The sequence below is a fragment of the Anopheles coluzzii genome, chromosome X (genome assembly GCF_943734685.1).
Source record: "Anopheles coluzzii chromosome X, AcolN3, whole genome shotgun sequence".
NCBI classification, from domain to species: domain Eukaryota; kingdom Metazoa; phylum Arthropoda; class Insecta; order Diptera; family Culicidae; genus Anopheles; species Anopheles coluzzii.
The window spans coordinates 374871-401127 of NC_064669.1; the positions used below are offsets into that span (position 1 = coordinate 374871).

General features: G+C 52.4%; 1 protein-coding gene across 7 annotated transcripts in view; it reads right to left on the reverse strand.

Moving 5' to 3' along the window:
* LOC120953861 (histone acetyltransferase p300) overlaps positions 1 to 26257 on the reverse strand; it is a 277036-nt gene that overhangs the window by 248303 nt on the left and 2476 nt on the right. For 4 of the 7 annotated variants that reach the window (XM_040374206.2, XM_040374186.2, XM_040374217.2 and 1 more), the window contains exons 2-17: positions 23469 to 25266; positions 23047 to 23182; positions 21463 to 21770; positions 13512 to 21324; positions 13147 to 13436; positions 12908 to 13065; positions 12014 to 12118; positions 10970 to 11912; positions 10644 to 10874; positions 10276 to 10506; positions 9785 to 10182; positions 9270 to 9663; positions 8820 to 9176; positions 8434 to 8724; positions 8022 to 8324; positions 66 to 7946 (exon numbers count right to left, since the gene is read on the reverse strand). In XM_040374206.2, the coding sequence (XP_040230140.2) occupies positions 7062 to 7946; positions 8022 to 8324; positions 8434 to 8724; positions 8820 to 9176; positions 9270 to 9663; positions 9785 to 10182; positions 10276 to 10506; positions 10644 to 10874; positions 10970 to 11912; positions 12014 to 12118; positions 12908 to 13065; positions 13147 to 13436; positions 13512 to 21324; positions 21463 to 21770; positions 23047 to 23107 (12768 nt within the window). In that variant the 5' untranslated portion in view covers positions 23108 to 23182; positions 23469 to 25266 and the 3' untranslated portion in view covers positions 66 to 7061. The remainder of the gene's footprint in view (positions 1 to 65; positions 7947 to 8021; positions 8325 to 8433; positions 8725 to 8819; positions 9177 to 9269; positions 9664 to 9784; positions 10183 to 10275; positions 10507 to 10643; positions 10875 to 10969; positions 11913 to 12013; positions 12119 to 12907; positions 13066 to 13146; positions 13437 to 13511; positions 21325 to 21462; positions 21771 to 23046; positions 23183 to 23468; positions 25267 to 26257) is intronic. The other 3 variants (XM_040374196.2, XM_040374239.2, XM_040374248.2) reach the window with 3 other exon arrangements.

Below are 26257 nucleotides of genomic sequence, written 5' to 3' on the forward strand. Positions count from 1 at the left end.
GCCGCCGCATACGGCTCATTCATCGGTCAAAATGAACCACAAACACCAATCATCATCCATTATACTAGGCATGGGCAAAACGATTCTTTTCACCGAACGCGAACGAACTAGTTCGCTCACCAAAAAGAACCGAACGCGAACGACGATTCTTTCGTTCTTTGTTTCATGAGATTTTTATTCACAAAGAACGCTCGTTATCTTTTTCATTTACCCACCATAGACGCATACTGTAGCCAAAGAAGTACTCATTCTGCGGTTGAAACCAATCATTTAAAAACATTAAACACTCGGCTGTCTGGACAACACAAACCATCGCAAAACCGACCAAAAACTAGCATGTAAAAAACTAATACGAGCAAAAATGTCTCCTGCATATATTGTACCCCATGCCTTATACACACTTAAGGATTCTATTTAAAAAAACTACTTAAATATGGATCAACATGATGAGCGCAATCAATTAAGTTCAGTTCATTCGCGAACAATGACTAATCCGTTTGAACGGGCTCGATCTATTGAATTGTATAGGTATAATTTCCATACCAACAGAACACAGATCGAACACCAGTTCGAACGCGTTCGATGAATTCAGTTGTGTAGGTACGATGTACACATCAACAGAACACAGATCGAACACCAGTTTGAACGCGTTCGATGAATTCAGTTGTGTAGGTAAGATTTCCATACCAACAGAACACAGATCGAACACCAGTTCGAACGCGTTCGATGAATTCAGTTGTGTAGGTACGATGTACACATCAACAGAACACAGATCGAACACCAGTTTGAACGCGTTCGATGAATTCAGTTGTGTAGGTAAGATTTCCATACCAACAGAACACAGATCGAACACCAGTTCGAACGCGTTCGATGAATTCAGTTGTGTAGGTACGATTTCCACACCAACAGCACACGTATCGAACACTGCTAGACAAATTCGACGGCGTTCGAGGAATTGAGTTGTATGGGTACGATTTCAACACCAACACGGTACATTTTGATCTCTGACGACCCGTTCGCACGGTGCGAGAAAGAGCGAGAAAGCAATATGATTTTGCACGTTTCATTACCATTCATTATGTGTGCCGTCGAACACTGAACGGAACGTTCGAACGCGTTCGGTGTAGTCAGTTTCTTCCAAAAGTCCTGGTCGTTCTTTTTGTTAAGAACCTCGTTCGTTCGTGCACTTTACCGAACTGTTCGAACGGTGCGATTCTCGTTCATTTTACACATGCCTAAACCTTACACATTGTCTGTATCCGGTGTTTCGGTATGCGGAAACATTCCAACGGCAGGATGTAGCTTCGTGTTCCCGAGAGGTTGTTTTGTAGGTTGTAATTTACTGCCGAGGAGCAAGTAGGGATAGATATTATTGTTTTCACCATTTATTACTTTACGCATGTGGTTTTGTACATCATTACTTAGAAGTAGGCTTATCTCCCTCAGAATACTTGTTGCACCATTGCGTTTACCCTTGCGTCCTAACTCTATAATATGTTTACTGCAATCGTCTGCGATCCTTCCAGCCACTATGTCTCGTCTTTTACAGATTACTGTCCGGTTTGTAATATTGCCAAATTAAAATTCGGATCCGGGTTATACCAACGTATCATCGCCATTTTTCCTTCCACTTCAACTAATCGTGCCTAGAAGGGTACCAAAGGGACCTACTACGCAGCGTTGAAACGGGGAATTGATTGGAACAAGAAGAGGACTCAAAAATCAAACATCATCGTTTCTGAAGGCTTTGTGGTATTTAAAAATTGCTTATCGCTTTCTTACTCCCTTTTAACTACTGTGTGTCCCCCTAAACGGTAGTAGAAGTTCTTATGTACACCCCCCCCCCCCCCCCTTGTTTACTTACTCATTGCGATCGATCTCCGCTCAAGCACTTCTCAAGACCAGACGGGTTACCGGTTAAATGCAAAAAGTAGTTTATAAAATAACCTGCTCCTTTTTATACACACGACCCACTCACTGTCTTTTCGGCATCGCTTATCGCATTCCGTCGTGCCCTGTACTCATCAAAATGGTCCTTTGTCAGTCGAATGTTTTGATGTTCAAAGGCTTCCAGCGCGTTGTGGGGTAGCTTGGGCGCCGCCAGTTTCTGTTTGCTTCCCTATCATTCTAGTGCCGTTAGGCAAACATGCAACATGCGGGAGAGGAGATAGATTCTTCAATCGCATGCAGTTTACAGAAACAGTAGGTATTGGCAGCGGTGGTGGGAGTGCGGTTACTGTTGACTCGTGCAGGACACACGTTTCACTTAGTTTTGTAACAAAAGCAACAACAAAAAACGCACCTTTTCGTCCATGCCGGCGATCTTCTTGTTCCGGATGTACATTTCTCACTCCCAAACCCCAATCCCATAATAGTTTCCCAATCCCTCTTCTTTCATAGGAACGCCCACGCCCATTGCATCTAAGCTAAAAAAAAAAAAACAGCATGACATAATACATTCTTGATTTTGTATACATTTTATGTTCGTTTGTTTCTTTGTTTCTGATTTTTCTCTTTACCCTTCCTCGCTCTACCTTGCTTATTGTATACTTCTCCCTCTCCGTCCCTTACATCGTTTTCACGATCCTCTCTCCGCTTTACATTTAGCAGTAATAGTACATCGTTTCAACATAATTGTTTCTTTCGTTTTTTTTCTATTTAATTATTATAGAGCTTGTAAGTATGAAGGATGTTTTGCTTTTGCTTCAATTACTGGTAGGACTATTAAATTAAACCACGCGCAACTGCAGTTAGGAGAGAAAACGAAGTGGGTGAGCTTTTTTGTTGTGTATGATTTCGTTGCAACAGCGGACACATGCAAACACGCACACACACACACACACACACACACACACACACACACACACTCATTCACACACACAAACACACACGGACACACACACACACACACGCGCTTCGTTTTCTCTGTCATCCCGTTTTTTTTGCTTTTTGCTTCTGTTTGCTGCTGCTGGCTGCTGCTAAACCCCTTTTGCTCAGTACATTTTGCTTTTATACCCCCGCATGCGTTTTCTATTCAATTTACAGTATCATCGACCTGCTGCCTCCTTTTTTTATGGTCTAGTGTTAATTTTCCGTTCTTACGCTTCTGCGATTTTTTCTTACCCTTTCTCTCTCCATTTCTCGCATTTTATCGCCTACATCTCAAAATTTGTTTGAACAGCGATCTTCGAGTGGTGTGGGACACGAACTATCCTTCCTATATGCTACATTTATGTATAGAATATATTTATATTAAATGTGGCATTTTGTGTTATAAATTATTTCCAATCGTAATCCTAGCTTTATGTATAAAGGATACAGATTACATTTTGCTTTACCGCCTAAACGTGGAACTGCGGACTGGGATGATATTGTTCGCGTTTGAGCATTTGGGATATGGAAGAATGAGAGGTAGGGGGTGGTCAAGGAAGGTAGAAAGGGAGATACGGAGGGGGAGGAGGCAGGGGGGGGGGGGAGAGAGGTAATGGGCAATGATATTGTACGTACGTACGTGGGTGTGTTGTTTTACCAATTGGAATTCCCATCGGTTGGTCGTGTTTCTTCGAATCTCTTTAAGCGCTCGACAGCAACAGCAACAGGAGGGGAAATGATGGAAGGGGTGGGTGGGTGTTAGGTGTGTAGGGTATGTGTATATTATACTTAAATATTATTCTTTAGAACATTTGTTTTGTTACGTATATATATATATATATATATATACACCTGTGCACACAATTACAAGAATCGAAAGCGATCGCGGATAGATAAATTATTAAACAAGCGTGAAAAAGTGTGTGTGAACGTTTAATGTATGCATATATACATATATAAATACATATATGTATACACATTATAATAACTAAACACGTCTGTATGCTTCCTTACGTACTAACCGTTACGCTATAATTAAAGAGGAAGTGAAAATCAAGTCAGATCGTGTGATGTATGTGTGTTCGTTTGCTGTCTTACTCTCTTGTTTTCCTTGCTTTTCTTTTTTTGTAGTACGGCTTTCGCATGCACGCCAGTAAGGATTGCGTGTTATAACTACGATAACTAAAACGAATAAGGTAAGGGAAACTAATCACAAATGGTCTGTCCTCTCGCCCCGCCAACGTTGGGCGTATGTGCAGCAAGACAGTAGAAAAACGGGACGCGAACCGCGCATAAACCATTTTCCATCAGGCGGTTAACCGCACTCTGATGATGCGTATAATAACGACGACACAGCCACATAACAATTTCTCTTCAATTGCCCTACCTTTCGTTTTGTCTTTGTCGAGAAAGATCATCCTACATCTTCCCTCTCTTTGTATCTTTCTTTTTCTCTCTATTCTCTCTCTCTCTCTCTTTCTATCCCATTCGTTATTTTTTTACAAAAAAAAAGATCAGATGAAATAGAAAATTAATGAAGGAAAAAAAAACACAATGCACACTCACGCTGGAAAGGGCGTACTCACCCAATATTGTGAACGTGAATGTGGTATATTGTGTGCACTCATCCTGAGTTATGGGTGGTGGTGGTTTTTTTTTTAAATGAAAGATGGGAGAAAGTGCTACTACTACCCTGTCCTCTATTCTCTCTGCCTCTCGATCTCTCAAATTCTCCCGCCCTCCTTCGCGTCTCTTTGCTCTGCCAGTTTTAGGATTATTGCTAGAATACACTTTTTAATACAAAGCCAGCAAAGAGTTTGTTAACAGGCCCTGACCACGTTTATAGCCGGATAAAATCAAATCTATATGTACAGAACGTAGTAAAAGCGCACGTTTCCACTTATCGAAGAAGTAAGTCTTGTTTCGTAGTTCAAACTCACCACCCTCCCACATCCCCGGCTTCTGTCACACAAGGGCGACAGAGCACAACAGGGCGCCGGGAAGGGCGGGAATCGGTTACACAGGACGCCATTGCTTTTAAATGTAATTTGTGTCACTTTTTACTGCCTAAATTAAATCTTGCTTGCTCTTCGGTTTTAAAGCTTACGGGGTGGTCTCGTTACACACACACACACACACACACACACACGCACGCACCAGAGTCTCCACTTCCAATGTTTCGTACTACTTTTTCCAGCTTATTTTATGTGACTTTGTCCCAACTAGCCATTAGCCCACATTTTCACAAGCACACGCGCACACTCGCCAGAGCCCAAAAGGTGCAGTCAGTTCGGGACAAAAACAAACGGGCAAATCCTCTTTCTTGGTGCAACAACCGTAGCAGGGCGCATAAAACAGAATGGATAGTCAGCTCTGCGTGTGAAAAGAATCAAGCCATTCAAGTTCGAGTAACAACACCCTTGGGTTGTTAAGTCGTACGAATTGACTACTGCAACCCACACGACCGAATAACCGATGTTAGATAAGAAAAGAATAGGAAGCAAATAAATACAAACAAGGGAAAATACGCAACCCTAATGCCGGTAAAGGAGATTATGGCTAACGGGTACCTGAATTTTCTTTGAAGGATTTTAAAAAATAGTTTAGTGATTGCAGCTAGTGTCGGAAAAAAACGGAAAACATTCTACTTTGCAGATTGCGCGTATACGTGCATTGAGGACCACCTTACTGTAGAACTTTTGTGATTAGATCGTTCAGTGTAAGTTGTACAAAAAAAAAGCCAGAAAAAAAACCACACACACAAAAAAAGAATTCCAAACCCCCGTACGAAAGCTTGGGTGGTTAGAAGCTGTAGTGTGGTGTGTGCGAGCGAGTGGATGTGTGACTGCGAATGCATTATAATAATGCACTCGCGCTAACTCCCTTTTCGAAGAATACACTAAATTCAAAAGTCTAATGTTTGTTTGTTTTGTATGTTTTTTTACCTATACAAATTGCATTTCTTTTACACGTTTTACTTCACCACTTCGCTAGCAAGGCCTTTTGTGTCGTTCTTCTGGTTTGTTCTGCTCTCTTGGTTGTGTTGTTTGTTTTCTGATTTTTCTTACCAATTTTCCTATACACCGCATGTTTCTAGCTCGCACCCTGCACCCCGCCCTCATCCGTAATCTACATGTCCCTGGTTCCTCTCTCCGATCTTCATCTTTCAAAAAGGGATTTAAATATGTACAGCTTTATAAAATAGATTAACACGCACTAGAGCTTTCGTGTTAACTGAAAACGCACTGGAACACAGTATTATTTGAAGGTAAATCACGCAGAGTTAAATTTGCGCTAGTCGTTTCTCGTTTGGCCTACTACATGCTTTACGGGCCCGCGCTTATTGAACCTGTCACAATCATTATGCACATGTTAAAGGACGAAGACGTTTCGGAGACTTGCATATTTACACCATGCACATGGAGAAAATATATGTATATGTATATGTGTATGTATATATCTATACATGATAATAAACTAATATAGTTATGACGTATGCAGGTGAGTTCTTTTCTTTTCTATAGCGCGAGCGCGTGTGCAAGTGTTTCGAAGGTAATTAATGAAACCTGAGAAAAATGGCTTCAAATCGAGCAATTCATTACTTAAACCGTATGATTTTTCGCGTGATCTACGTGTGAGTGCTACACAATCGCTCTCCACCTATGCTTGTGATACATTATAACGAAATAGAAAAAAAAAAAACTCTTCGTCCTAAGCCTAGAATACGAGCCCTTAAAAAACAAACAAAAATTGTGTTCAGGGTATTGGTTGGAATAGAACTAATGAACATTTAACTATTGACAGCGAATAGGACCGACTTTCGCCATGTTGAACGAAAATCGAACAATATCTATGCACAATTATATAGCCTATGTCCAATATATGCCTTTCGCTCTGTTCAATGAAACTATATCCTTAAATTGCTGTTTTCCTTGCTTATATGCGCAGCCACGTACTTTTCACTTTACCTTCCGACACAATTGGTAAACAAATATACTATCCTTTCTTGCTCGTAATGCTTGCGTAATGCTTTCTTTGTCCCTATCAGAACGGAATCACACTTCACTTAAGCTACACACGATTTGTAAACATCTGTACCAAAAAAAAAAAAAACTAATTATTCTAAAACAAACTAATAATATCAAAATAGTACGTTTCTACCCGCTACGTTGACTTTTTCCAGAATACTACTACAACTGTTCGACAAACTTGGTCAGCTGGTCTGGCAGGGAGGTTTCGCCAGCGTTCCCGTTACCGCCCGGGCCGATTATGCCGACGCCCTGCGACAGATCCTGCTGCACACCGCCCGCGCCTCCCACGCCCACCACGTTGCCGCCACCGAGCCCGCCGACTACGCCCACCACGCCGCCCATGCCGCCGCCCACCGACATGGCGTTCACTGGGCCGCCCACACCGACGACGCCCACTCCGACCACGTTACCGGTGCCCGCCCCTGGCATGCCGACGTTGCCCAGGCCACCTCCCATGCCAACCACGTTGCCCGGCTGGTGGCCCGAGTGCATGTGGTTGTGCAGCACTACGTCGCCCGGCTGCACTGGCACGGGCGAATGGGACGGAATGTGGTGCGGCGACGGCTGCGCACGCGGCGACACGGACGGTTGAGCCCGCGGCGACGGTACCGCCCGCGGGGACGGCTGGGGCTGCGGGCTGCGAATCGGTGGCGGCGACCGGACCGACTGCATCAGCTGCTGCTGCATGGCGAGCTGCTGCGGGTTCGGCGGCCCCATGATGCCCTGGTTCGGGCCCTGGCCCTGCTGCTGCTGCTGCTGCTGCAGCTGCTGGGACAAGACGTTCACGCCGACGCCGCCCTGTGCCTGCGGGTTCGGCTTCATCGTCTGCTGAATGTACTGCTGCTGATCGGGGAACATGCCGCCACCCTGCCCGTACCCGCCGCCCATCTGCTGCTGCGGCCGGGGACGCTGGTTGTACGGTGGGACGGGTGGAATGTTACCGCCGGACATGGCCAGCTGGCGGTGCAGCATCAGCTGCTGTTGCTGCTGCTGCTGCTGCTGCTGTTGCGCCTGCTGCTGCTTGTACCAGAGCTGTTGCTGCAGCTGCAACCGTGTGTGAGGAGGAGAGGATATGGTTTAGACTCGAATTGCGGTGTGGGGTGAATTACGCACACTTACGGGCATTTGCATGGATGGATTGTTGCCCGGTTTGCCGCCGCCCGGCATACCCTGTACGCCTTGCATGCGGTTCGCTGCCATCTGCCCGCCGGTTGTCGGATTGTACACCATTACCGGCTGGCCAGACTGCACCTGCTGCACCTGCGAGCCACCGGGATGCATGACGTTGAGCTGCTGCTGCTGGACTTGCTGTTGCTGTTGTTGCTGTTGTTGCTGCGCTTGCTGCTGCTGTTGCTGCTGCACCTGCTGCTGTTGCTGTTGCTGCGGCATTCCCACTTGATTTTGATTCTGCTGATGAGCCGCCTGTTCAGAGAGAGAGAGAGAGGAGATAGAGTGCAACAAACAATAACAATAAGGAACGTTTGCGCTAGAAAGGGAGAGAAAGCGAGAGAAAGAGGAATTTAGCTCGTACCTGTTGTTGTCGTTGCTTAATGAAGGCAGCCATCAGTTGCGGGTTGGCCTTCAGTATCGACAGGAGCTGCTGCTGCTGCTCCGGACCGGCGGCCGGATTCTTGAGGGTCGCCATGAGCTGTGCGATCGCCTGCTTCGGCTGCGTGGCCATCTGCGTTTGACCGGGCTGGTTCTGTTGCCCGCCGGCCTGCTGCTGCTGGGCATTGCCCATCATGCCACCCTGCATGGCGACCGGGCCCTGCCGTATGCCGGCCATCATCTGCGCACCTCCGACACCGCCACCCATGATGCCCTGTGTAGAACCATAAAAAAAAAAAGAAAAGGAATGTTACGAACCTTATCCATGGGGCGATCGTGCTCTTGTGAGTGAACTGAAGCTTCGCTTACCGTCTGGAGCGTGTTCTGTGGCTGTTGCTGCTGCGGCTGCTGCATCATGCCGGGGAGCGTTGGTCGCATGCCCGGACCGCCACCGTTCGGGTAGCGCGTGTTCCACTGGTCCATTTGCATCACGTTCTGGCCGAGGCCGCCCGGACCACCGCCCGGACCACCCATCGCCACGCCCACCGCATTCGGTTGCTGCTGCGCATTGGGCATTACGCCCACGCCCGACACGTTCACACCGACGCCACCCGCGTTCATATGGCCGGCCGGCATGGCACGCGCCATTACTGGCGGTATCATTACGGGATTGACCTTGCCATAGCCCACATGGGGCGCTTGCTGGCGAGCGGCTTCCTCCTGTACCTGGATTAGCCGACGAGCAGGAAAGGATGAGCAAATGGAGAGCAAATTTGTGTTAAAACATTCCCGATTCATCACACACACACATACACATACCTGTTTGACAGCTTGCAGCACATTCGCCGGCGGTGTTTGTGCTCCCGGCTTCATGCCGATGCCACCGTGGTGCGGGCTGCCCATGCCACCCATCTGGACCGTGTTTGGCACGGCCGACGGACTCATGGCACCCGCGCCGGCATTGTTTAAACCACCACATGCCATGCTGGTGACGACACCACCGCCGCTCGCCGGCACACCGATCGCCATCGTGTTGCTAACCGGCCCGGACGGGGCCACCGAGCAGCCGGCGATGACGTTGGTCGAGCAGACGGCGCTGCTCAGGCTGCTGCCGCCGCCGTTGCTGTTCTGCGGTATCTGCGGTGTCGGTGCACCGAGCCGGGTCGTGTTCATCACCGCCATACGGCGCCGAAGAAGCTGCTGCTGTTGCAATCTGAAAGAGAGAAAGCGACAGAAAAAAAGGGGAAAAGTTTAGTGCCTGAATCCCGCACAAAAAAAAAAAAAAAACAAACAACAAAAACAACCCATCCAAATTGCCAATGACAAACGCTTACCTCTGCTGTAGCTGCTGCTGCTTCAGCTTGTGCTTGATGTTCGGGCAGAACGGGACCAAGCATTTCGCCTCCTGGCAGTGCTTCGCGTGGTAGCAGCAGAGCGCTATCAGCTGCTTGCAGATCGGGCAACCGCCGTGCGTCTTTCGCTTGCAGTGCTTCGTGTGCTGCACCACCCGCTTCATCTTCTGGCAGGACGGCAGGCGACAGTTGGCGTCGCGGCACTGGCAGGCGTGCACCAGCGACTGGATGCAGCGCTGGATCGATTGCTTGCGCGCTTCCTGCGGGTTCGTCTGCTTCACGTCCGACGGGGACGACCCGTCGTCCAGATCGAAACCCAGCTTGTCCATCTTGTGCTGGTGGCCCACCTTCTCCTTACAGGTAATACAGAGATCAAAATCCTGCACGGGGACGATAAGACCGTTTGTTAGATAATGCAACGAAATAGTGCTGAAGGAAGAACAACCACACCACACGCGGCAGAGAATACTTACGTCACAGACGGTGCAGTGGTATCGCGTCTCGACGTGGTTCTTGCAGTTGTTGCAGGTGTAGACAAACTTGTCCTGGCCCTGGTTGTGCAGCTCGTACAGCATGCAGAGCGTACTGAACTGAGCCCGGCGTAGCGAAGAAAACTCGAAATGCTTGTCCCTCGCGAGCGTCAGGAACGCATCGCGCCCGTCCATCAGATCGCAGTTGATTAGTGGATCCGGATCTTGGATGGGCTGTAGCGAAAAAAAAAAAAAAAGAGTCAGTTTTGAATCATAAGGGGCAGGTGGTAAATAATTAAAAATATCCCTCCCGTACCGAGGTTCCCAGAGAATGAGAAATTTTAAAAGCATAAACCTAAAAAAAAGCTTACCGCTAAGCTGGCAGCCGACTGCGCCGAATGAAGCCGGATGACGAAGAACACCTCCTTGTGCTTTTCCATGGTGGCGAATATCTTTGCGCTGAGATCGTTGCCAATCTGTTCGTTGGTTTTCTTGTTGCTTTTACGCTGAGCTGCCTTCGACTTGTTGGACTTTTTCGCCTTCTTCTGGCCTTTCTTCTTACCGTCGGCTACGGTGTCGCTGTCATCGTTCGACATGATCATCTGTACAAAATAAATTCAGTCGAAAATAGAATCCACGCACATACACACCCATACAGAGAGACCTAGTAGCAACTCAGCTCCCCACTTGCACTTACCGCGTTCGCCGCCTCCTCGCGCTCGGCCTGCTTGCGCTTTTCCTCCTCCTCCTGATCCAGCTCCTTGATGCTTTCCTCCAGCACGTTCGGCCAGAAGTCACCCTCGAAGTACGGCAGCTCGGACGCCGACTGCAGCTTGTCCTCCATCGCCTGCTTCAGGATGTCCTTGTAGTCCTGGATGGTACGCTCGACCATGCCCTTGTCCAGCATCTTCTTGTACCACTCCTGCAGCCGCTTCGGCTTCGGTATCCGCTGCTCGGGCGGATGGCAGTGGAAGATGTAGTCGTCGCCCTCGGACGGCGGGCAGGCCCAGATGTGGGCCATCGTGTAGCCGAGCTGCTTCGCGTAGTCCATGTACCCGAGCAGTATCTCGTGGTAGACGGACGTGCGGTACTGGCGCGGTCGGAAGAAGTGCACCGAGTCGAGGTAGGCGATGTAGACGCGCCGCGTGTTCGGTGCCGCACACTCCGACCCGTACTCCTGCACGTGCATGCCGAAGAAGCACACGTCCACGCCGTCCACCTCCTCGAACGCGAACAGTGCCTTCGCGCGGTACGGGAACTCGGGCAGCATCTCACCGTTCTCGACAAACCGGCTGCGCATGCCCGGCTTCACCTCCACCATCTTGTCCGAGCTGGAGACGACGCGTATGTGCACCTCGCCGGCGCCGGCCTCCTTCTTCTTCAGGAAGTTGTTCACCCGCGTCTCGATGTACGTGCCGAGCTTGGAGGTGGGCAGACGCTTCGCGTTAAACTTGTTGTCCTTCCGCTTCTGGCCCTTCTTCTTCAGGCAGGCGTCACACACGAACCCGCCCGGCCAAATGGACTCGAGGTAGAGCACGCAGATCTGGTGCTGCTTGCGCCCGCAGTCGAGACAGTCGACGAACGGTTCCAGCTCGAGGTGATCGTTTTTCATCTCCTTGAACTGGTCCTTCTTGATTTGGCTACACAGCGACGGGCCGGAGAAACACACAGACACACATTGTAAGCATAGGTCTTACGAGGCTCTAGAAATGGTATATTCCCATGATGTTTTCATACTCACGTTTGCGACTGCATCGGATCGTCACCAAGCGTAACCGTATCGCCCGGTATCTCGTTGAAGCACTTCTGACAGTACGTGTATCTGGTAGATAATGCCCCAAAAGAGCTTTTAGTTTTGGTTTTGTGTTGAGCGAGCGAGAACGTTCGGCGCAGCAGGTTAGGGTGTGTGTTGGTGTGGCATGGGATGAAGATGGCGTGAAGATCATGGTTTTCCGAATGTTGATGGCGATAACAAGATGGGGAATTTGGGAGATGGGGAGGAAGCATGTGTGTGTGTGTGTTTTTTTTTGTAGATTTTTTGCGCGGTGATACGTTGGTGGTGGTGGTGGTGGTGGTGGTAGTAGAGTGTTGATGAGCGCGTAATATGAAAATATAAAACAAATGAACAAATTTTAATTTCACTGTACGAAAAAACAATCTAATCAAAGCGGGTTTATTGGATCAAGGCGTTTCTCTCCTGCTATGTTTCCTAAGCGAAGATGTGTGAGTTTGTGATGCGAAATTATCAAGCGAATGAAAAAATGGTAAGGGGAGCAAGGATATGCGCATGCGGTACAATTACTCTTTTTCTTCAGTTCGAAAGTCACCGTACACACCAACGGGTGCCGGTTGCATGCATTTGTGTGTCTACTAGTGTGAGCAAGCGAAGCAAATGCGCACACTGCCATCATCATCATCGCAGTTGTGGGTACAGATTTTAGTCGTGATGATGAGGCTTTGGTTTGAAGTAACGATTTGAGAGAGGTAAATAATGCTGCTTTCACAAACAAACAAATAAACGAACAAAAAATTCCCTTTCCGTTTTGCTTTCCCTAGCTGAGGAGGGGGGGAGGGGGTGAAAATGCAACTGCAATGTGCCGCAACGAGCAACGATCCACTACTAGCGAGTACATACCGGTTTTGGTAGCTGTAATACTTTGCGTCTCGTGGAATGGTACATAGCTGCTTGCCGTAGCAGCACAACACTTGCGGGTTGAAGGTATACTTGCGGCCACAGCAGTACCCCAGCGACTGCATCACCGGGTCGATCTCCATCTCGAACACCTCCGACAGCTGGGGGAGAGGAAGAAGAAACGCCGATGCATTTGTAAGGCGGGCGCGTACGACGACAAAGCAATAAAAGCGCATGCTTACCTTGGTGCAGTAGCGATAGACGCGTGACGTCTTCCGGTTGTACAGCCAGGCGTTGTCGAACATGAGCCACACGTCGTCGACGTACTCGCGCGGATCCTGGTACTGGCCGCTCTCCAGCTTCTTCCGGATCGTGCTCAGATCCATCGGCTGGCGGACGATGTCGAAGTAGTCGGGTATGCCGAGCGAGTTCGGGTCGACCGGCATGCGGAACGGGATCGATTCCGGTTCCTGCGTGACCAGCTTCTCGAGCGTGGGCAGCAGCGCCTCCCGCAGTTCCTCCGGCTTGAACGCTAATCGAAGAAGAAGAAAGCAAAGGCAAACGTAAGAAAAGCTGTGCGTGAATAACAACAGCACACATTACTTACAGCACTTCTTTTTGTTGTCGCTCGCGTTCGTCTGGATGGTCGGCTCCGGGTAGATGCCCGCCTTCAGCTCCGTCTTCATCACCTTCGCCTTCGGGCTGCCGGGGCGGCCCTGCTCCACCTCCACCTTGAACGAGGTCACGTCCAGCTTGTTCTTGCCGCTGCTGCCGCCGCTGCTGCTGCCGTCCGAACCGTCCATCAGCTCCGACTTGATTTCGTGCGCCATCATGCTCATGCACTCGTTGTTCACGTTCTTGCCGCCGCTCTCGCCGCCGCCCGACGTGTCCATGTGGTTGCTGTCCGGCTCGCTCTTGATGTCCTCCTCGCGCTTCATCTCGAACTTGCCCTTGTTGTTCTTGCTGCCACAGCCGCCGCCGCCGCCACCACCGCCACCAGCGCTGGCGTCCTTCGCGCCACTGCTGCTCGGCTGTTCGGGCGAGTCTTCCTTGTCCCGTGCCATCGCCGCCTCGAGGGCGGCCATCTGCGAGCTGTAGGACGAGGACGAGGTCATGCGGCTGACCGACATGCCCACCGACGTGGTGAGCGTGCTGGCCCCGTTGGCAGTGGTGTTCGTCGTGCCGGACCCTCCGCTAAGGTTGCCGGTCGAGGCGGGCAGCACGGTGGACGTGGATGGGAGGGCGGCACCACTGCCCGGGGTGGCCGGCGTCGTTGCGGGCGTCGTCGTGGTAGAGCTGCCGTTCAGCGAGAGGGTGGCGGTGGCGGCCGCCCCGGTCACCATCGTTCCGCCCAGCGAGCTGCCTGGCGGAAGAAGTCCGCCGCCAACGGGCAAGGCCGAGGACGCACCGGTTGTGGCGGTCGGTCCGCCGAGCCCGTCACCGACGCCCGCCGACGATGATTCCGTCGACGGTGGTCCTCCGGGCGTGAGCAGTAGCGGTACAATACTGTTGCTGGACGTGCTGCTGTTCCCTGCCGGGGAGGGCAGCATGGGCCCGTTCGACGTGGCCACGGTGGTTGCATTGGGGCCGATCGTTCCACCCGCCCCACCGACGACACCGTACGGACTGCTGGCTAGGAGATCTGCTGTACCGGTCAGCCCGGTACCGCCTGTGCCGGCTCCTCCCGCACTGCCGATTGTGCCAGCACCGCCGGTGCCGCCGCCGCCACCGCCTCCACCACCTCCCATACCCGAGAGCAGAGCCATGTTGCGCTGCTGGGCCTGAGCTTTGCCGCCGCTCATCAGCTTGAAGCCGCCGGCGCCACCACCACCACCACCGCCGCCGCCGCCGGGGTTGATTGTGTTGACAAACATGCCGCCGGACGCACCAGGATTGTTGCCCGGATTGGCTCCCTGCTGCTGCTGTTGCTGCGCCGCGCTGGCATTGACGCCACCGAACGCCGTGCGCATGCCTTGCGCCATCGTCTGACCGGTAAGCGCACTGGAGAGCTGCCCGAGCTGCTGCTGCGTACCGTCGACACCGCCACCACTGAGGTTGGCGCACTTGGCCCGCACGATGTCGTTGAACTGCTGCAGCTGCGAGGAGCTGTCCATCATTGCCGGTCCGTTGAGGAATGACTGCTGGTTTACCACCTGCGGGGACGGTTGCTGCTGCGGCACACCGACCATGCCCTGCGCATGGTTGTTCGGTTGCTGCTGCTGGGCGAAGGGAGAAAGCCCGCCGGGCAGCACAGTGCCGCCCGCGCCGTGCACCAGATTGCCGTTCGGGCTTGGGCCCGGCTGCGCTACAAACAGCTGCTGCGTTTGGCCACCCGGTCCACCGCCCTGCTGCTGCGCGTTTACCACGCCGAGCCGGCTGTTTGGTCCCAGCTGGCCGCCGAGGCTGTTCTGCGCCTGGTTCATCAGCCCACCGGCGCCGCCGCCGTGCCGCATCTGCTGCATGGCGGCCGGATTGTTAGCGCCCGCCGTCGCGTTCATCCCGCCCAGCAGGTTCACCTGCTGCTGGTGGTTGTGGTTGAGCGGGCGCAGCAGCTGACCGGCGGCATTCGCACCAGCACCGCCGGCACCGGCACCGCCCACTACCTGCCCGGCCGCGTTCAGCTGCTGCTGTTGCTGCTGTTGCTGCTGCAGCTGCATCTGCTGCTCCTTGCGCTTCTGCCGCTTCTCCTCCAGCTCCTTCTGTATCTTGTAGATCTTCTCCGCCAGCAGGTGGTAGTACTCCGAGCGCGAGTTGGCCATCTCGTACATGTCGCCCTCGACCTTCTTCGCGTACGCGACCAGATTGTACATCCGCTTGTCGAACATGGCGGACGGGTCGGGCGAGGGAAAGATCGCCTGCACCAGCTTGTGCACCAGATGGTTGCGCAGGTCGGGCGTGACCGAATGGTGCCAGTCCTTCGTACCCTGCACCGGCACCGCCACCATCGACGGGTTGGTACCGCCGGTACCGCCTGCTCCGCCCCCACCGGCACCACTGCCCGCCGCGAAGCTGCTCGTGTTTGGTCCCCCGCCGCCGCCGCTCATCGTGCTCGTGTTGGTCGCGTTCATCAGCGGCATCGACTGGGACGTCATCGTCTGCATACCGCCGCCGCCAGTGGTCGACGTGCTGCACACTACCGCCCCACTGTTCGTCAGCGTGCTACCGTCGCCGGGACTGAACAGCATCTGGTTGCCGCCGCCGCCGCTACCCGCCCCCATTGGAATGATGGAGGGATTCGCTTGCGTCTGCTGCACACCGCCGCCTCCCTGCTGGTTGGCCGCATTCTGGCCCAGCATACCGTCGGTAGCGTTTTGCTGCAGCATGCCGCCACTCGTCACTAGCTGGTTCGGTGGCATCATCAGACGTACCGCGTTGCCTCCCGGCTGCTGCTGCTGCTGGCTCACCATTCCCATGGCACGCATGCTGTTCATTTGATTTGGCTGTTGTTGCTGCTGCTGCTGCCCGGCAGCACCGATCAGATTGCCCTGCAACGGTGAGGACGAGGGACCGCACTGCTGCTGCATACTGTTCACGAGCTGCTGGTTGAACGGTGCCCTTGCACCTACCACACCATCCACGCCGGCCGTTACGCTTCCAGTGGCGTTCTGCTGCTGCTGCTGCTGCTGTAGCAGCACCTGCGCCGCTGACCCGTCCTGGCCGGCCTGTCCGCCCGCCTGCTCCTGGCCCACCGAGACGACCGTTTGGGGCAGCAGTCCTTTCAGCTGCTGCTGGTTCGTCAGTGGCGATGCCTGCGGAGTGGTCTGGGACGAGGAGAGCAACTGCTGATCGTGCTGCTGCTGTTCCGTGCTGTCCGCTGACTTCATCTGCATCTGACTGTCGGACTGCTGCTGCTGCAGCTGCTGAAGTAGCAGCATCTGCTGGGGCTGCTTTTGCTGCAGCATTTGCATCTGCTGCTGCTGGGGTTGCAGCTGTTGCTGTAGCTGCTGCTGCAGCTTCTGCTGCTGTTGCTGCAGGTTCAGCTTCGTTTGCTGTTGAGCCTGCTGCTGCTGCTGTTGCTGCTGGGGCGAGGATAGGGCGGTTTGAGGTGTCAGCGGTGTGTGCGGTTTAGCCAGTTCCTGCTGCTTCGATTGGTCGAGCTGCAGCTGCCGTTGCTGAGGGGACGGCGACTGCTTGTCCTTCTCCTGCTCCTGGAGCTGTGCCACGAGCGAGACGTCCTTCATTTCGTGATCCGCGTCCTGCAGCGCTTTCGCCAGCACCGCGTCCTGCTGATCGTCGCCCGTTCGCTGCTGGCCTGCTTTGCTCTGATCGGTAGACCCGACGGACTGGGCCGTGGCCAAGTCCGAATCTACTTCCATCGCTTCCGCCAGCAACTCGCCAGCCGTTTTCTCCTTGTCTCCCTGCTCCTGCACGTCCATCTTATTCGCTCCCTCCTCCGTTAGCTCGCTAGCGGCCTTGGACGCATCGTTCTGACTCGATTCGTCACCGGCCGCTTGGTCCACCGTTGGCAGCTTTGGTTTGTCGTCCGACTTCAGCAGCTTGCTGGCGTCTTCCAGCCCGCTGTCCGCCAACGGCAGCGAGGAGGAAGCTTTCGACAGCCCGTCTGCCAGTTCGTCCGCTTTGCTGGCACTGTTGCTGCTAGCATCCTTTTGCGCGTCTTCCTTACCGCCGTCCAGCTTGTCCGGCAGCGGCTCACCGGTCGCAGACGTTTGGTCCGGTGATTGCGATTCTGGCTTCTTCTCCGACTGATCGGTCGCAGCATCGGACGCCGCACCGGTCTCGCCCGGTTGCTGCTTCTTGTCCAGCGCAGCTTTGCCCTCCGCCGTGCCGTCGGCCATCTTGTGATCGAGCGACTCTCCGCTTGGCTTATCTTGCTGATCCTTTGCCTCGCCCGCACCCGCGTCCTGCGATTTGCTTTCCGTTTCCGACTGTTCCTTCTTATCCTGCTGCTGCTGCTGGTCGGCCAACCCGTCCGCTTTGCCTTCCTTTTGCTCCGCTTGTGACGCATCGTCGCCCTTTGCCGGTTCCAGCGTGTCCTGCTGCTTGTCATGATGCTGCTCTTTGCCGTCCTGTGTCGCGTCCTTCGCGTCCTTCTGGTCGTTCTTGTCCTGGTCGGAGCTTTCGCCCTGGCTCGTCGCGGCGTCCGCTAGTGTCCCGGAATCGACTATCGCTGGGGACGATGAGCCTCCCTTCGTCAGACCATCCTTGTGGTCGCTCTTGTCCACCTTTTCCTGCTGCTTATCCGACAACTCTTTCGACCCGTCGTGATTCGTCGCACCATCCTTGGCCTCTGGCTGCGTCTTTTTCTCCGACGCGTCGTCCGTTTGCTTCGTCTTGTCCTGCTCAGAATGGTCCAAGTGGTCCTTCTGCTCGGTCGCATCGCGCTGACCGTCCTTGCCGTCCTGCTCAATGCCGGGCAGCCTTAGGTCTTTCTGCAGCGGATCCGTTTTCTGCTTGTTCATGTCCAACTGTGACTGCAGCTGATCCTGCAGCAGCTGTTCGGCGCTCGGCTCCTGCGCTTTCGCGTGCTCGTCCTGCTTCACCGTCAATACTGTTGTCGGGTCAGCACTGCCGTCTGGCTTGCTGAGTGCACTACTTGCTTCCGACGAGTCCACCGAATGCATCACTGGCGTCAGCGTTTGTTGCTTCTCGGTCAGCTCATTATGCTGCTGCTGGTCCTGTGGCACCTCTAGCTGTGGTTCTGTTTTCGGCTGCTCTAAATGCTGCTGTAGCTGGTCCTTTTTCTGTTCCACTTGCAGTTTCTGTTGTTGCGGCTGTTGCTGCTGCTGCTGTTGTTGCTGTTGTTGCTGCTGTTGCTGCTGTTGCTGCTGTTGCTGCTGTTGCTGCTGTTGTTGCTGTTGCTGCTGTTGCTGCTGTTGCTGCTGTTGCTGCTGTTGCTGCTGTTGTTGCTGTTGCAGTTGCTGTTGTGATGGTTGTTGTTGCATTACAGACGAAACAGGGGTCGTCACAGCAGCACGTGCTACTGCCACCTCGGCCACTTGCTGAACAATCTTTTTATGGTCTTGCTGAGAAGAGGCTAACTGGTTCTGTTGTTGCTGTTGTGGAGAAGGTGCGTGAGAAAGTGATTGAAGCTGCGGAGCGACCTGGGCTTGTAGCTGTGGTTGCGATAGTTGTGATAACTGCGACTGCTGCAGTTGAGCTTGCTGTTGCTGCGCTACCTGTCGTTGCGCAAACATGGGGGACTTGTTATCCTGTTGTTGCTGCTGTTGCTGTTGTTGCTGCTGTTGCTGCTGCTGCTGCTGTTGCTGCTGCTGCTGCTGCTGCTGCTGCTGCTGCTGTTGTTGCTGCTGTTGCTGTTGTTGCTGCTGTTGCTGTTGTTGCTGTTGTTGTTGTTGCTGTTGCTGCTGTTGTTGTTGTTGTTGCTGCTGTTGCTGTTGTTGTTGCTGTTGTTGCTGTTGCTGTTGCTGTTGCTGCTGTTGTTGGTGTTGCTGCTGCAATAAGAGCTGCTGCTGTTGCTGTTGGGACAGCACTTGCTGTTGCTGTTGCAATTGTGCCTGATGCACCTGGAGCTGCGGTGACTGCTGCTGCATCAGCTGAGGTGATTGTTGCTGGTGCTGTTGCTGCAATTGTTGCTGCTGCAGTTGGTTTTGCTGTTGCTGGGAGTATGATTTCTGCAGCATCTGTTCCTGCTTTTGCTGCATCATCAGCTGCTGTACCTTTTTGTGCTGTTGCAGCATGTTGTGCTGTATCTGCTGCGTCGCCTGCAGTTGTGCATGTTTCTGCAGCAGCTGCTGCTGCTGCTGATCCTTGTCCGACAGCATCATTTGGGCTTGGGCTGACTTCACCAACTGCTGCTTGTGTTCCATCGACTTCTGCTGTTGGTCCTGTTGCTGCTGCATCAGCAGCTGCTGCTGCTGTTTCTGCGGCAGCTGCATCACATCCTGCTGCTGCTGCTGCGCTAATTGCTGCTGTAATTGCTGCAGCTGCTGATGCTGGTCTTGCTGCATTTGCAGTTGCTGCTGCTGAGGTTGCTGCATTTGCTGCTGCGCATGAAGCTGCTGTTGGTGAGATTGTTGTAGTTGAGATTGTTGAGGTTGCTGCTGTTGTTGTTGCTGCTGCTGTTGCTGCTGTTGCTGTTGCTGCTGCTGTTGTTGCTGTTGTTGTTGTTGCTGCTGCTGCTGGGAAGCTTGTTGCTGTTTCAATTTATTGGTATCACGGAGCGGTAAGCAGACGGGACAGTCCTGCCGCTGACAATTTTTCCAATGGTTGATGATCTGCCGCGACGACGAGCAGTGCGTCTTGGGACAGTTCTTACCCAGCAGGCAGGACTGCATGTGCGTCAGCACCTCCTTCATCGTGCGGCAGTGCGCCAGACTGCAGATGTTGCCGCTCGGGTTTTCCGCCTCGCGCCGCTGGCACTTGTGCGCGTGCAGCAGCAACACTAGCTGCTGCTGGATGAGCTTTCGCTTCTCCGGATCGGCCAACAGTGGGTTGCCACCGGGGCTGCTGTTCATCGTGCCGGACGTACCGCCGCCCGTCGCCCCTCCCACCGTACCGGATGAGCCGGGCCCGCTACCGCCTGCCGCTCCGCTCGCCACGTTCATCGAGTTCATGGCTTGGTTTTGCTGTGCCGCTGCTGCCGCCGCCGCTGACGCGACCAGTGGCCGTATCTGGGGCGCATTCGGGCCCGGTCCAACGTGCTGCTGCTGTTGCTGCAGGCTGACCACACCGCCCGGACCACCCGGTCCGGCCTGTGTCTGCGGTCCAACGCTGCCGTCGCCTCCGAGCATACCTATCGTGGCGCCACCCGCACCACCGCCACCAGTTACCATCGGGTTCGGTAGCCGCGCACCACCCGGGCCAGGTGCGTTCGGCGGCTGGCGATTGACGAGGACAGGCGATACGGTACGGACGCCCTGCGCCATCACTCCCTGCTGCTGGTAGCCGACCACGAACTGACCGCCGGCTGCATTCCCCGCACCACCACCGCCCATCTGGCCCACCATCGGGGCACCGACCGCGTGGCCCTGCTGTACTAGCTGCCGCAGGCCGGGGTTCATGTGCCCGGTGGTGCGCGGCATCAGCCCAGGGTTGCCCAGCCGGGGCTGGCCGCCTCCCATCGGGCCGTTCTGCGGCGGCACCAGCTGGTGCATCATCGGACCACCGTTACCGCCCGCGCCGCCACCAACCTGCTGGGCGTTTGATTGCCGCACACCACCACTGTTTAGCTGCACCAGCCCACCGCCGGACATGACGCCCCCGCTCAAGCCCATGCTGTTCGTCATCACCGGGCCGCCGGCACCGCCAGCCCCACCGCCGACACCCCCGTTCGGACCAATGCCGCTGCCCATGCCGAGCATGCCGGCACCGCCGCCGGCTCCCATCGCGTTCACTACCACATTGTTGCCCATTGCTTGGTTCATCGAGGACAGCATGCCGGGCGTCTTGGCACCGAGCGGTCCCATCCCGAGCATCGCTTGGCCCGGCATCGCTTTGTTCGTCTGGTGTGCGTATGTGCAGCATGTTTGTATGTATGTGGTGTTAGAAAAAAAAGAGAAAGAAAGAAAAAAAGCGAAGCCTACATTTAGTCCCCTACACTTCGGAGCAACGACTCACGCGGCGAAAGAACGGTTGCTAACCTGCTGTTGCTGTTGCAGCATTAGGTGGTGCACCTGCTGCTGTTGCATTTGCTGTTGCTGCTGCTGCTGCTGTTGCTGCTGTTGTTGTTGCTGCTGCTGTAGCTGCTGGCGTTGGAGGGCGAGCGATACCTGCGACAGGTTGGAAGTTCCCCCGCCCGGATCGTCTCCATTCATCTGTGATCCCGGACCGGGACCGGGTGGTTTATTCCCTCCGCTCAACGAATCGACCCACGTGTTGTCTCCCATCAGCTCGTCCGGAAGATGGTTCTCCAGGTCGAACATTTGATCGAGCGTGGTTGCGATTACTTCTGGACGCGAAAGCCCCCCCGGAGAGCGACGAGCGACGAGACCCGTACATGGAACGTGTAAAAGAGCATGAAGAGAGGATTAATAATGATATTTTATTAAACTGTAAATAACGGGGAGGGCATGATTATCGGCACATTGGGGAAATTAGTTGGCCAAGCGGTCTACAAAAGCAACACTTAGGCATGTCATTTCTACAACAAAAAAAAACTATCAAAGGGCGAGGAGTAGCAGAACTAGTTCCTCTCTCCTGTCTTAAAAAATGGACATTTTCCGTACTCATTCTCTTTTGGTAACATTCTCTCTTTCTTTCGACATTCTCTCTCTAGTTCTGGCTACCTCCTGCGATGGATAAGACAAAGATTTCTTCACTTTCTTACTATCGTGCAGACCCGTATTCCGCCACAAGAATAAACTTTCCCTTACCTGCAACCTATCGATTGCATTTAAATTGTAATTGTATCAAGAAGATGGAAAAACTCTCTGACAATAAATGTGTTGACCACCGTACAAACCCTTCCCGACTCTGGTAAGGATGTGTGAGTGCTAGTTGAGCGTACGGTTAATGTTGTGTCCTGTCTGGTTTTTGCGAGAGAGTGTGTGTGTGTGTGTGTGCGTGTGTTTGTGCTGGCAGAAGCGGAGCCAGCCGCTCAACCGGAATAATGCACTCACTGCACCACTCACTTCGTAGACACACACACACACACACAAGAGCGCGCGCACACGCACACATACATGCGGACAGACGCAGGCAATGCAATTTGCGGAGACCCTAAAAATGAAACTCAGCGCGCGCCTGTTGGGTGAAAAAGTATCCCAAGCAGAGTGCGTGTGCGTGTGTGTGTGTGCGTTTTTTTTTTCATTGTAAATTGTTAATCCTTTTCATTCGGTCAAAATACAACACACCCGAATTGACACCACTCTGGCCGGTGATTTGAAAAGTTCGTTATACATTTGCCTTCGGTGCAGAAGTGGATTGGTGTGAGCGAGCTCTTCACCCTTCAGAATATAACCAATGGGGTGGTAAACAACGCTGTGTTTGCTATCTGTTCTATTGTTTTCTGAGCTTGTCCTTGTTTGCCTAGCATCCTACTCAAAACAACATCGCGTCGATTTGACATCCATCCTAGTTCTTTGAGCAATCGAACAGCTGCGTATCGCTATGATGCACACACACACAAACCTAAAATAAAGGTTTTAGAAGTTTTGTTGTGGGAAGGGGAGGGGGGGGGGAGAGGGGGATCTATATTTTAGTGGCTTCATCTCGTGCGTTCTTACCTGAGTTTACTTCTCGGACTTTCGCCCGCTTCATTGGCGGCTCCTCCATGTGATCGGCCATTGTTTTTTCTCTTTTTTATCACTTTGCTAATGTTGATAGAAGCGATTCGTACGTCTCGGCCAAAGCACTGTGCTGCTGTACGCGAAACATACAGATATGTGGAAAAAGGAGAAGAAAGGGAAAACAATCGTGTTAAAGAAGTTGCGTTCTGGCTTCGTTTGGTTGCTGCTGATGATGATGTGGGTGGGTGGTGGTGATTATGTTGGTGGTGGAAAGAAAACGAACAAGTTGCAGCAGCATCGAACAACGCACTCACGCACGGCGGGACTTGCTGCTGGTGTTGCGCTTATTCCTTTTCTTTATCTTTTCGTTCTGGGAGGAGGGGGGAAGGGGCTATTGCTACACCCCGGTTTTAGCTTACCTTTAGCTTTGAATATTTCCTTCTTTAATTTAAATTATTTTTATTATTATTTCACTTTACACACACAATTTTGTTTGCTTAAACTTAAACTAACTTTGCTCACGAGTTGCACGATCAGTAACTTCATATTTGAAACACTTTCTATTGCTGTTGTTGCTGTACATCATGATCTTCTCTCTTCCTCTCTCTCCCTTTCTCTCTTTTGCTGCTCCCACCAGATTTTCTCTTTGCCGTAGGTTGGCTGTGTGTGTGTGCGGGTGTGTGACGATGCGCTGCTACTAGTGGATTGTTGCGGTGAAGCTATTTCGTGTCCTCTCTCTCTCTTTCTCTCGCGCACTCGCGCACTTTGCACACAACCTTCTACTACCTTCAACACACACACATACACACCTCGACCCGTTTCGCGTTCGCGTGTGCGTGCTCCTATTGTTTTCGGATGGATTGTTGGACCCACCGCCCATACACACTCTCACGCACACACACTTTGGAGGTGGGGGTGGGCGAAGGCGCTCTCGGGCTGGCGGTCTTTTTTGTTTATTGCAGAGACGGCTACGGTTTGGTTGAACGTTGACGACGACGATGGTGAGGATGCAAATGATCTCGAGGATGCAAATGATTGATTTCTCGAACTTTACACGATGTACACTCACACACGCGCACTTCCTTGGATGCACAATTCCACGCCTCTCACACACAGCCCTAAACTCCCCCGCTGCTCTCACATACAAAAACCAGATACACACACACAACACACTGCCGCACGCTTTCACTACACAAGCGGCACCCGACACACGATGATTTCACGCGGCACACACACTACAGCCCGAACGCACGCACGCACACACACGGCACACTGAGAAATTCACCACCTCTTCAGGATGTGTGTGCTTTTGTGTATGTGTGTGTGAGTGGGGATGTGTCTGTAGGCTGATTATCGGGCGACGAAGAGAGAGCGTGGCGCGCGCGCGCGCACACTCACACACACACACACACGACACTGCACACGAAACTATACACGCGCGCACACGGGATTGCGATTGATGGAGATGTAGATTTTGGAACTTTACACACTTTACTAACACCGCTGCGCTTACGAACGCGCGCGCGCGCGCCTTCGACGCACACACACCGCGCGGCGTTCGAATGGGCCTGGCTGCTGCTGCTGCTGCTTCTTTCTTTTCCTTTGCGGCGTTGTTGTTGTTGTTGCGTTGCCGTCGTCGCTCAGTGCATCGGCACCAAAATATAAAACGACGCGACGGTGCTGCTGCTGCTGCTGCCTGCTGCTACTGTGTGCTTGTGTGTGCGTGGGCATGCCGTCCTCGTTTGCTTCAGTGTCTATCGGGAGGACGACACCACACACCGCGTTCCCTAATACTGTTGTGTTCAGCACACTCGCACGTATTGCAACTCTTGGCGCTACATCCTTCGGTTGTTGCGATCGCTACCACTGCTGCTGCTGATGCGCTTTCGCCCTTGCTGCTGCTGCGGTGGAGGCCGACGTTGTTGTTCACACATTAAAACAAAAAAATAAAACAAACAGGAACTAGGCAAAACTCCCGACTCGACTGGTTTCGGTGTGTATGTGGGTGTGCAAACAAGCGCGCGCGTTATTTTCTCCCAAGTAGCGTTTTTTTTCCCCCTTTTCTGTTGTTTTTGTTTTGAAATTATTGCTGCAACTGCTGCCGCTTTTCCGCTATCCTGGGGGTTTTAAAATATTGCAAAAGAAATTCCTTCTCGCTTCATTTCACTATGTGTATAAGCCCCCCTCCTTTTGGGTTCGTGGTATGGGGGAATATTCCTGTAAGAGAGAGAGAAAAAAGAAAAAAAAGTGCATTAGGTAAAAAAAAGGAAAAAAAAAACAATTGTGCATTAGACAAAAAAAGAATGAAATGCTACCACACAGCAGCCAACGAAAACACAGCGGCATTCTTGCAACACAAAATGACCGAAACAAATACACTATTCTTTCCATACAGACTGTTATAACTTTGCTGCTCTGTTCGAACGAACTAAATTCAGCCGGTAACCAACAAACCCAGACCGAAACCCCCAAAATAATGGAGGGTAAAAACAGCTAAATATCCCTCCACCACTATCTGCATCCCAACCCAGAATCGCATCTGCTTCTGATTCGCCAGTCCTACAATTTCCTAAAATGTTCCGGCAACCTGATGGAACGTGGCTTGACGCGTACGATGTGCCTGAGGGACCGTGCACGCTCAACTCTGGTGGACTCGACCAAAACCATAGAAAGAGACGTCGAGGCAGTGTGTTTAAATTGATTTGATTGCCCTTTCTGGCTGTGGTTGATTGTAGTTTCATTCGGTGCCGGGAAAGAAAGTAACCTACACTCATCTTTTTAATTTAATTTTAGAATTCCTCCGAGTCATTTTTCCACCATGTGTGCACTAACCAAACAAAACCCACATCACAAACCGCTGCCATTGAATAACGCTTCTGCCTACTACTCCTCTGCACAATACACACAACAACCGCTTCAAAACATTTATGCCCACACATCGACGCAGAGACCGACCGACCGACAGCAGCTTGCTTGCCTTTTTGTGATTGCACTTGTGCACAAAACACACACACACACACACACACACACACGCACACACTTACACGCCGCACACAACTGTCACTGTCTCACATACGCACACGCACGCACGCCAACATACAATAAAGAAAGGACCCCACGCGCCCGCGTGTCTGTGTATTGGAGTGCCGATTGGAAAACCAATAGAAAAGCACCAACTGCACACGCAACTGTGTTATTGGTTTGCCAC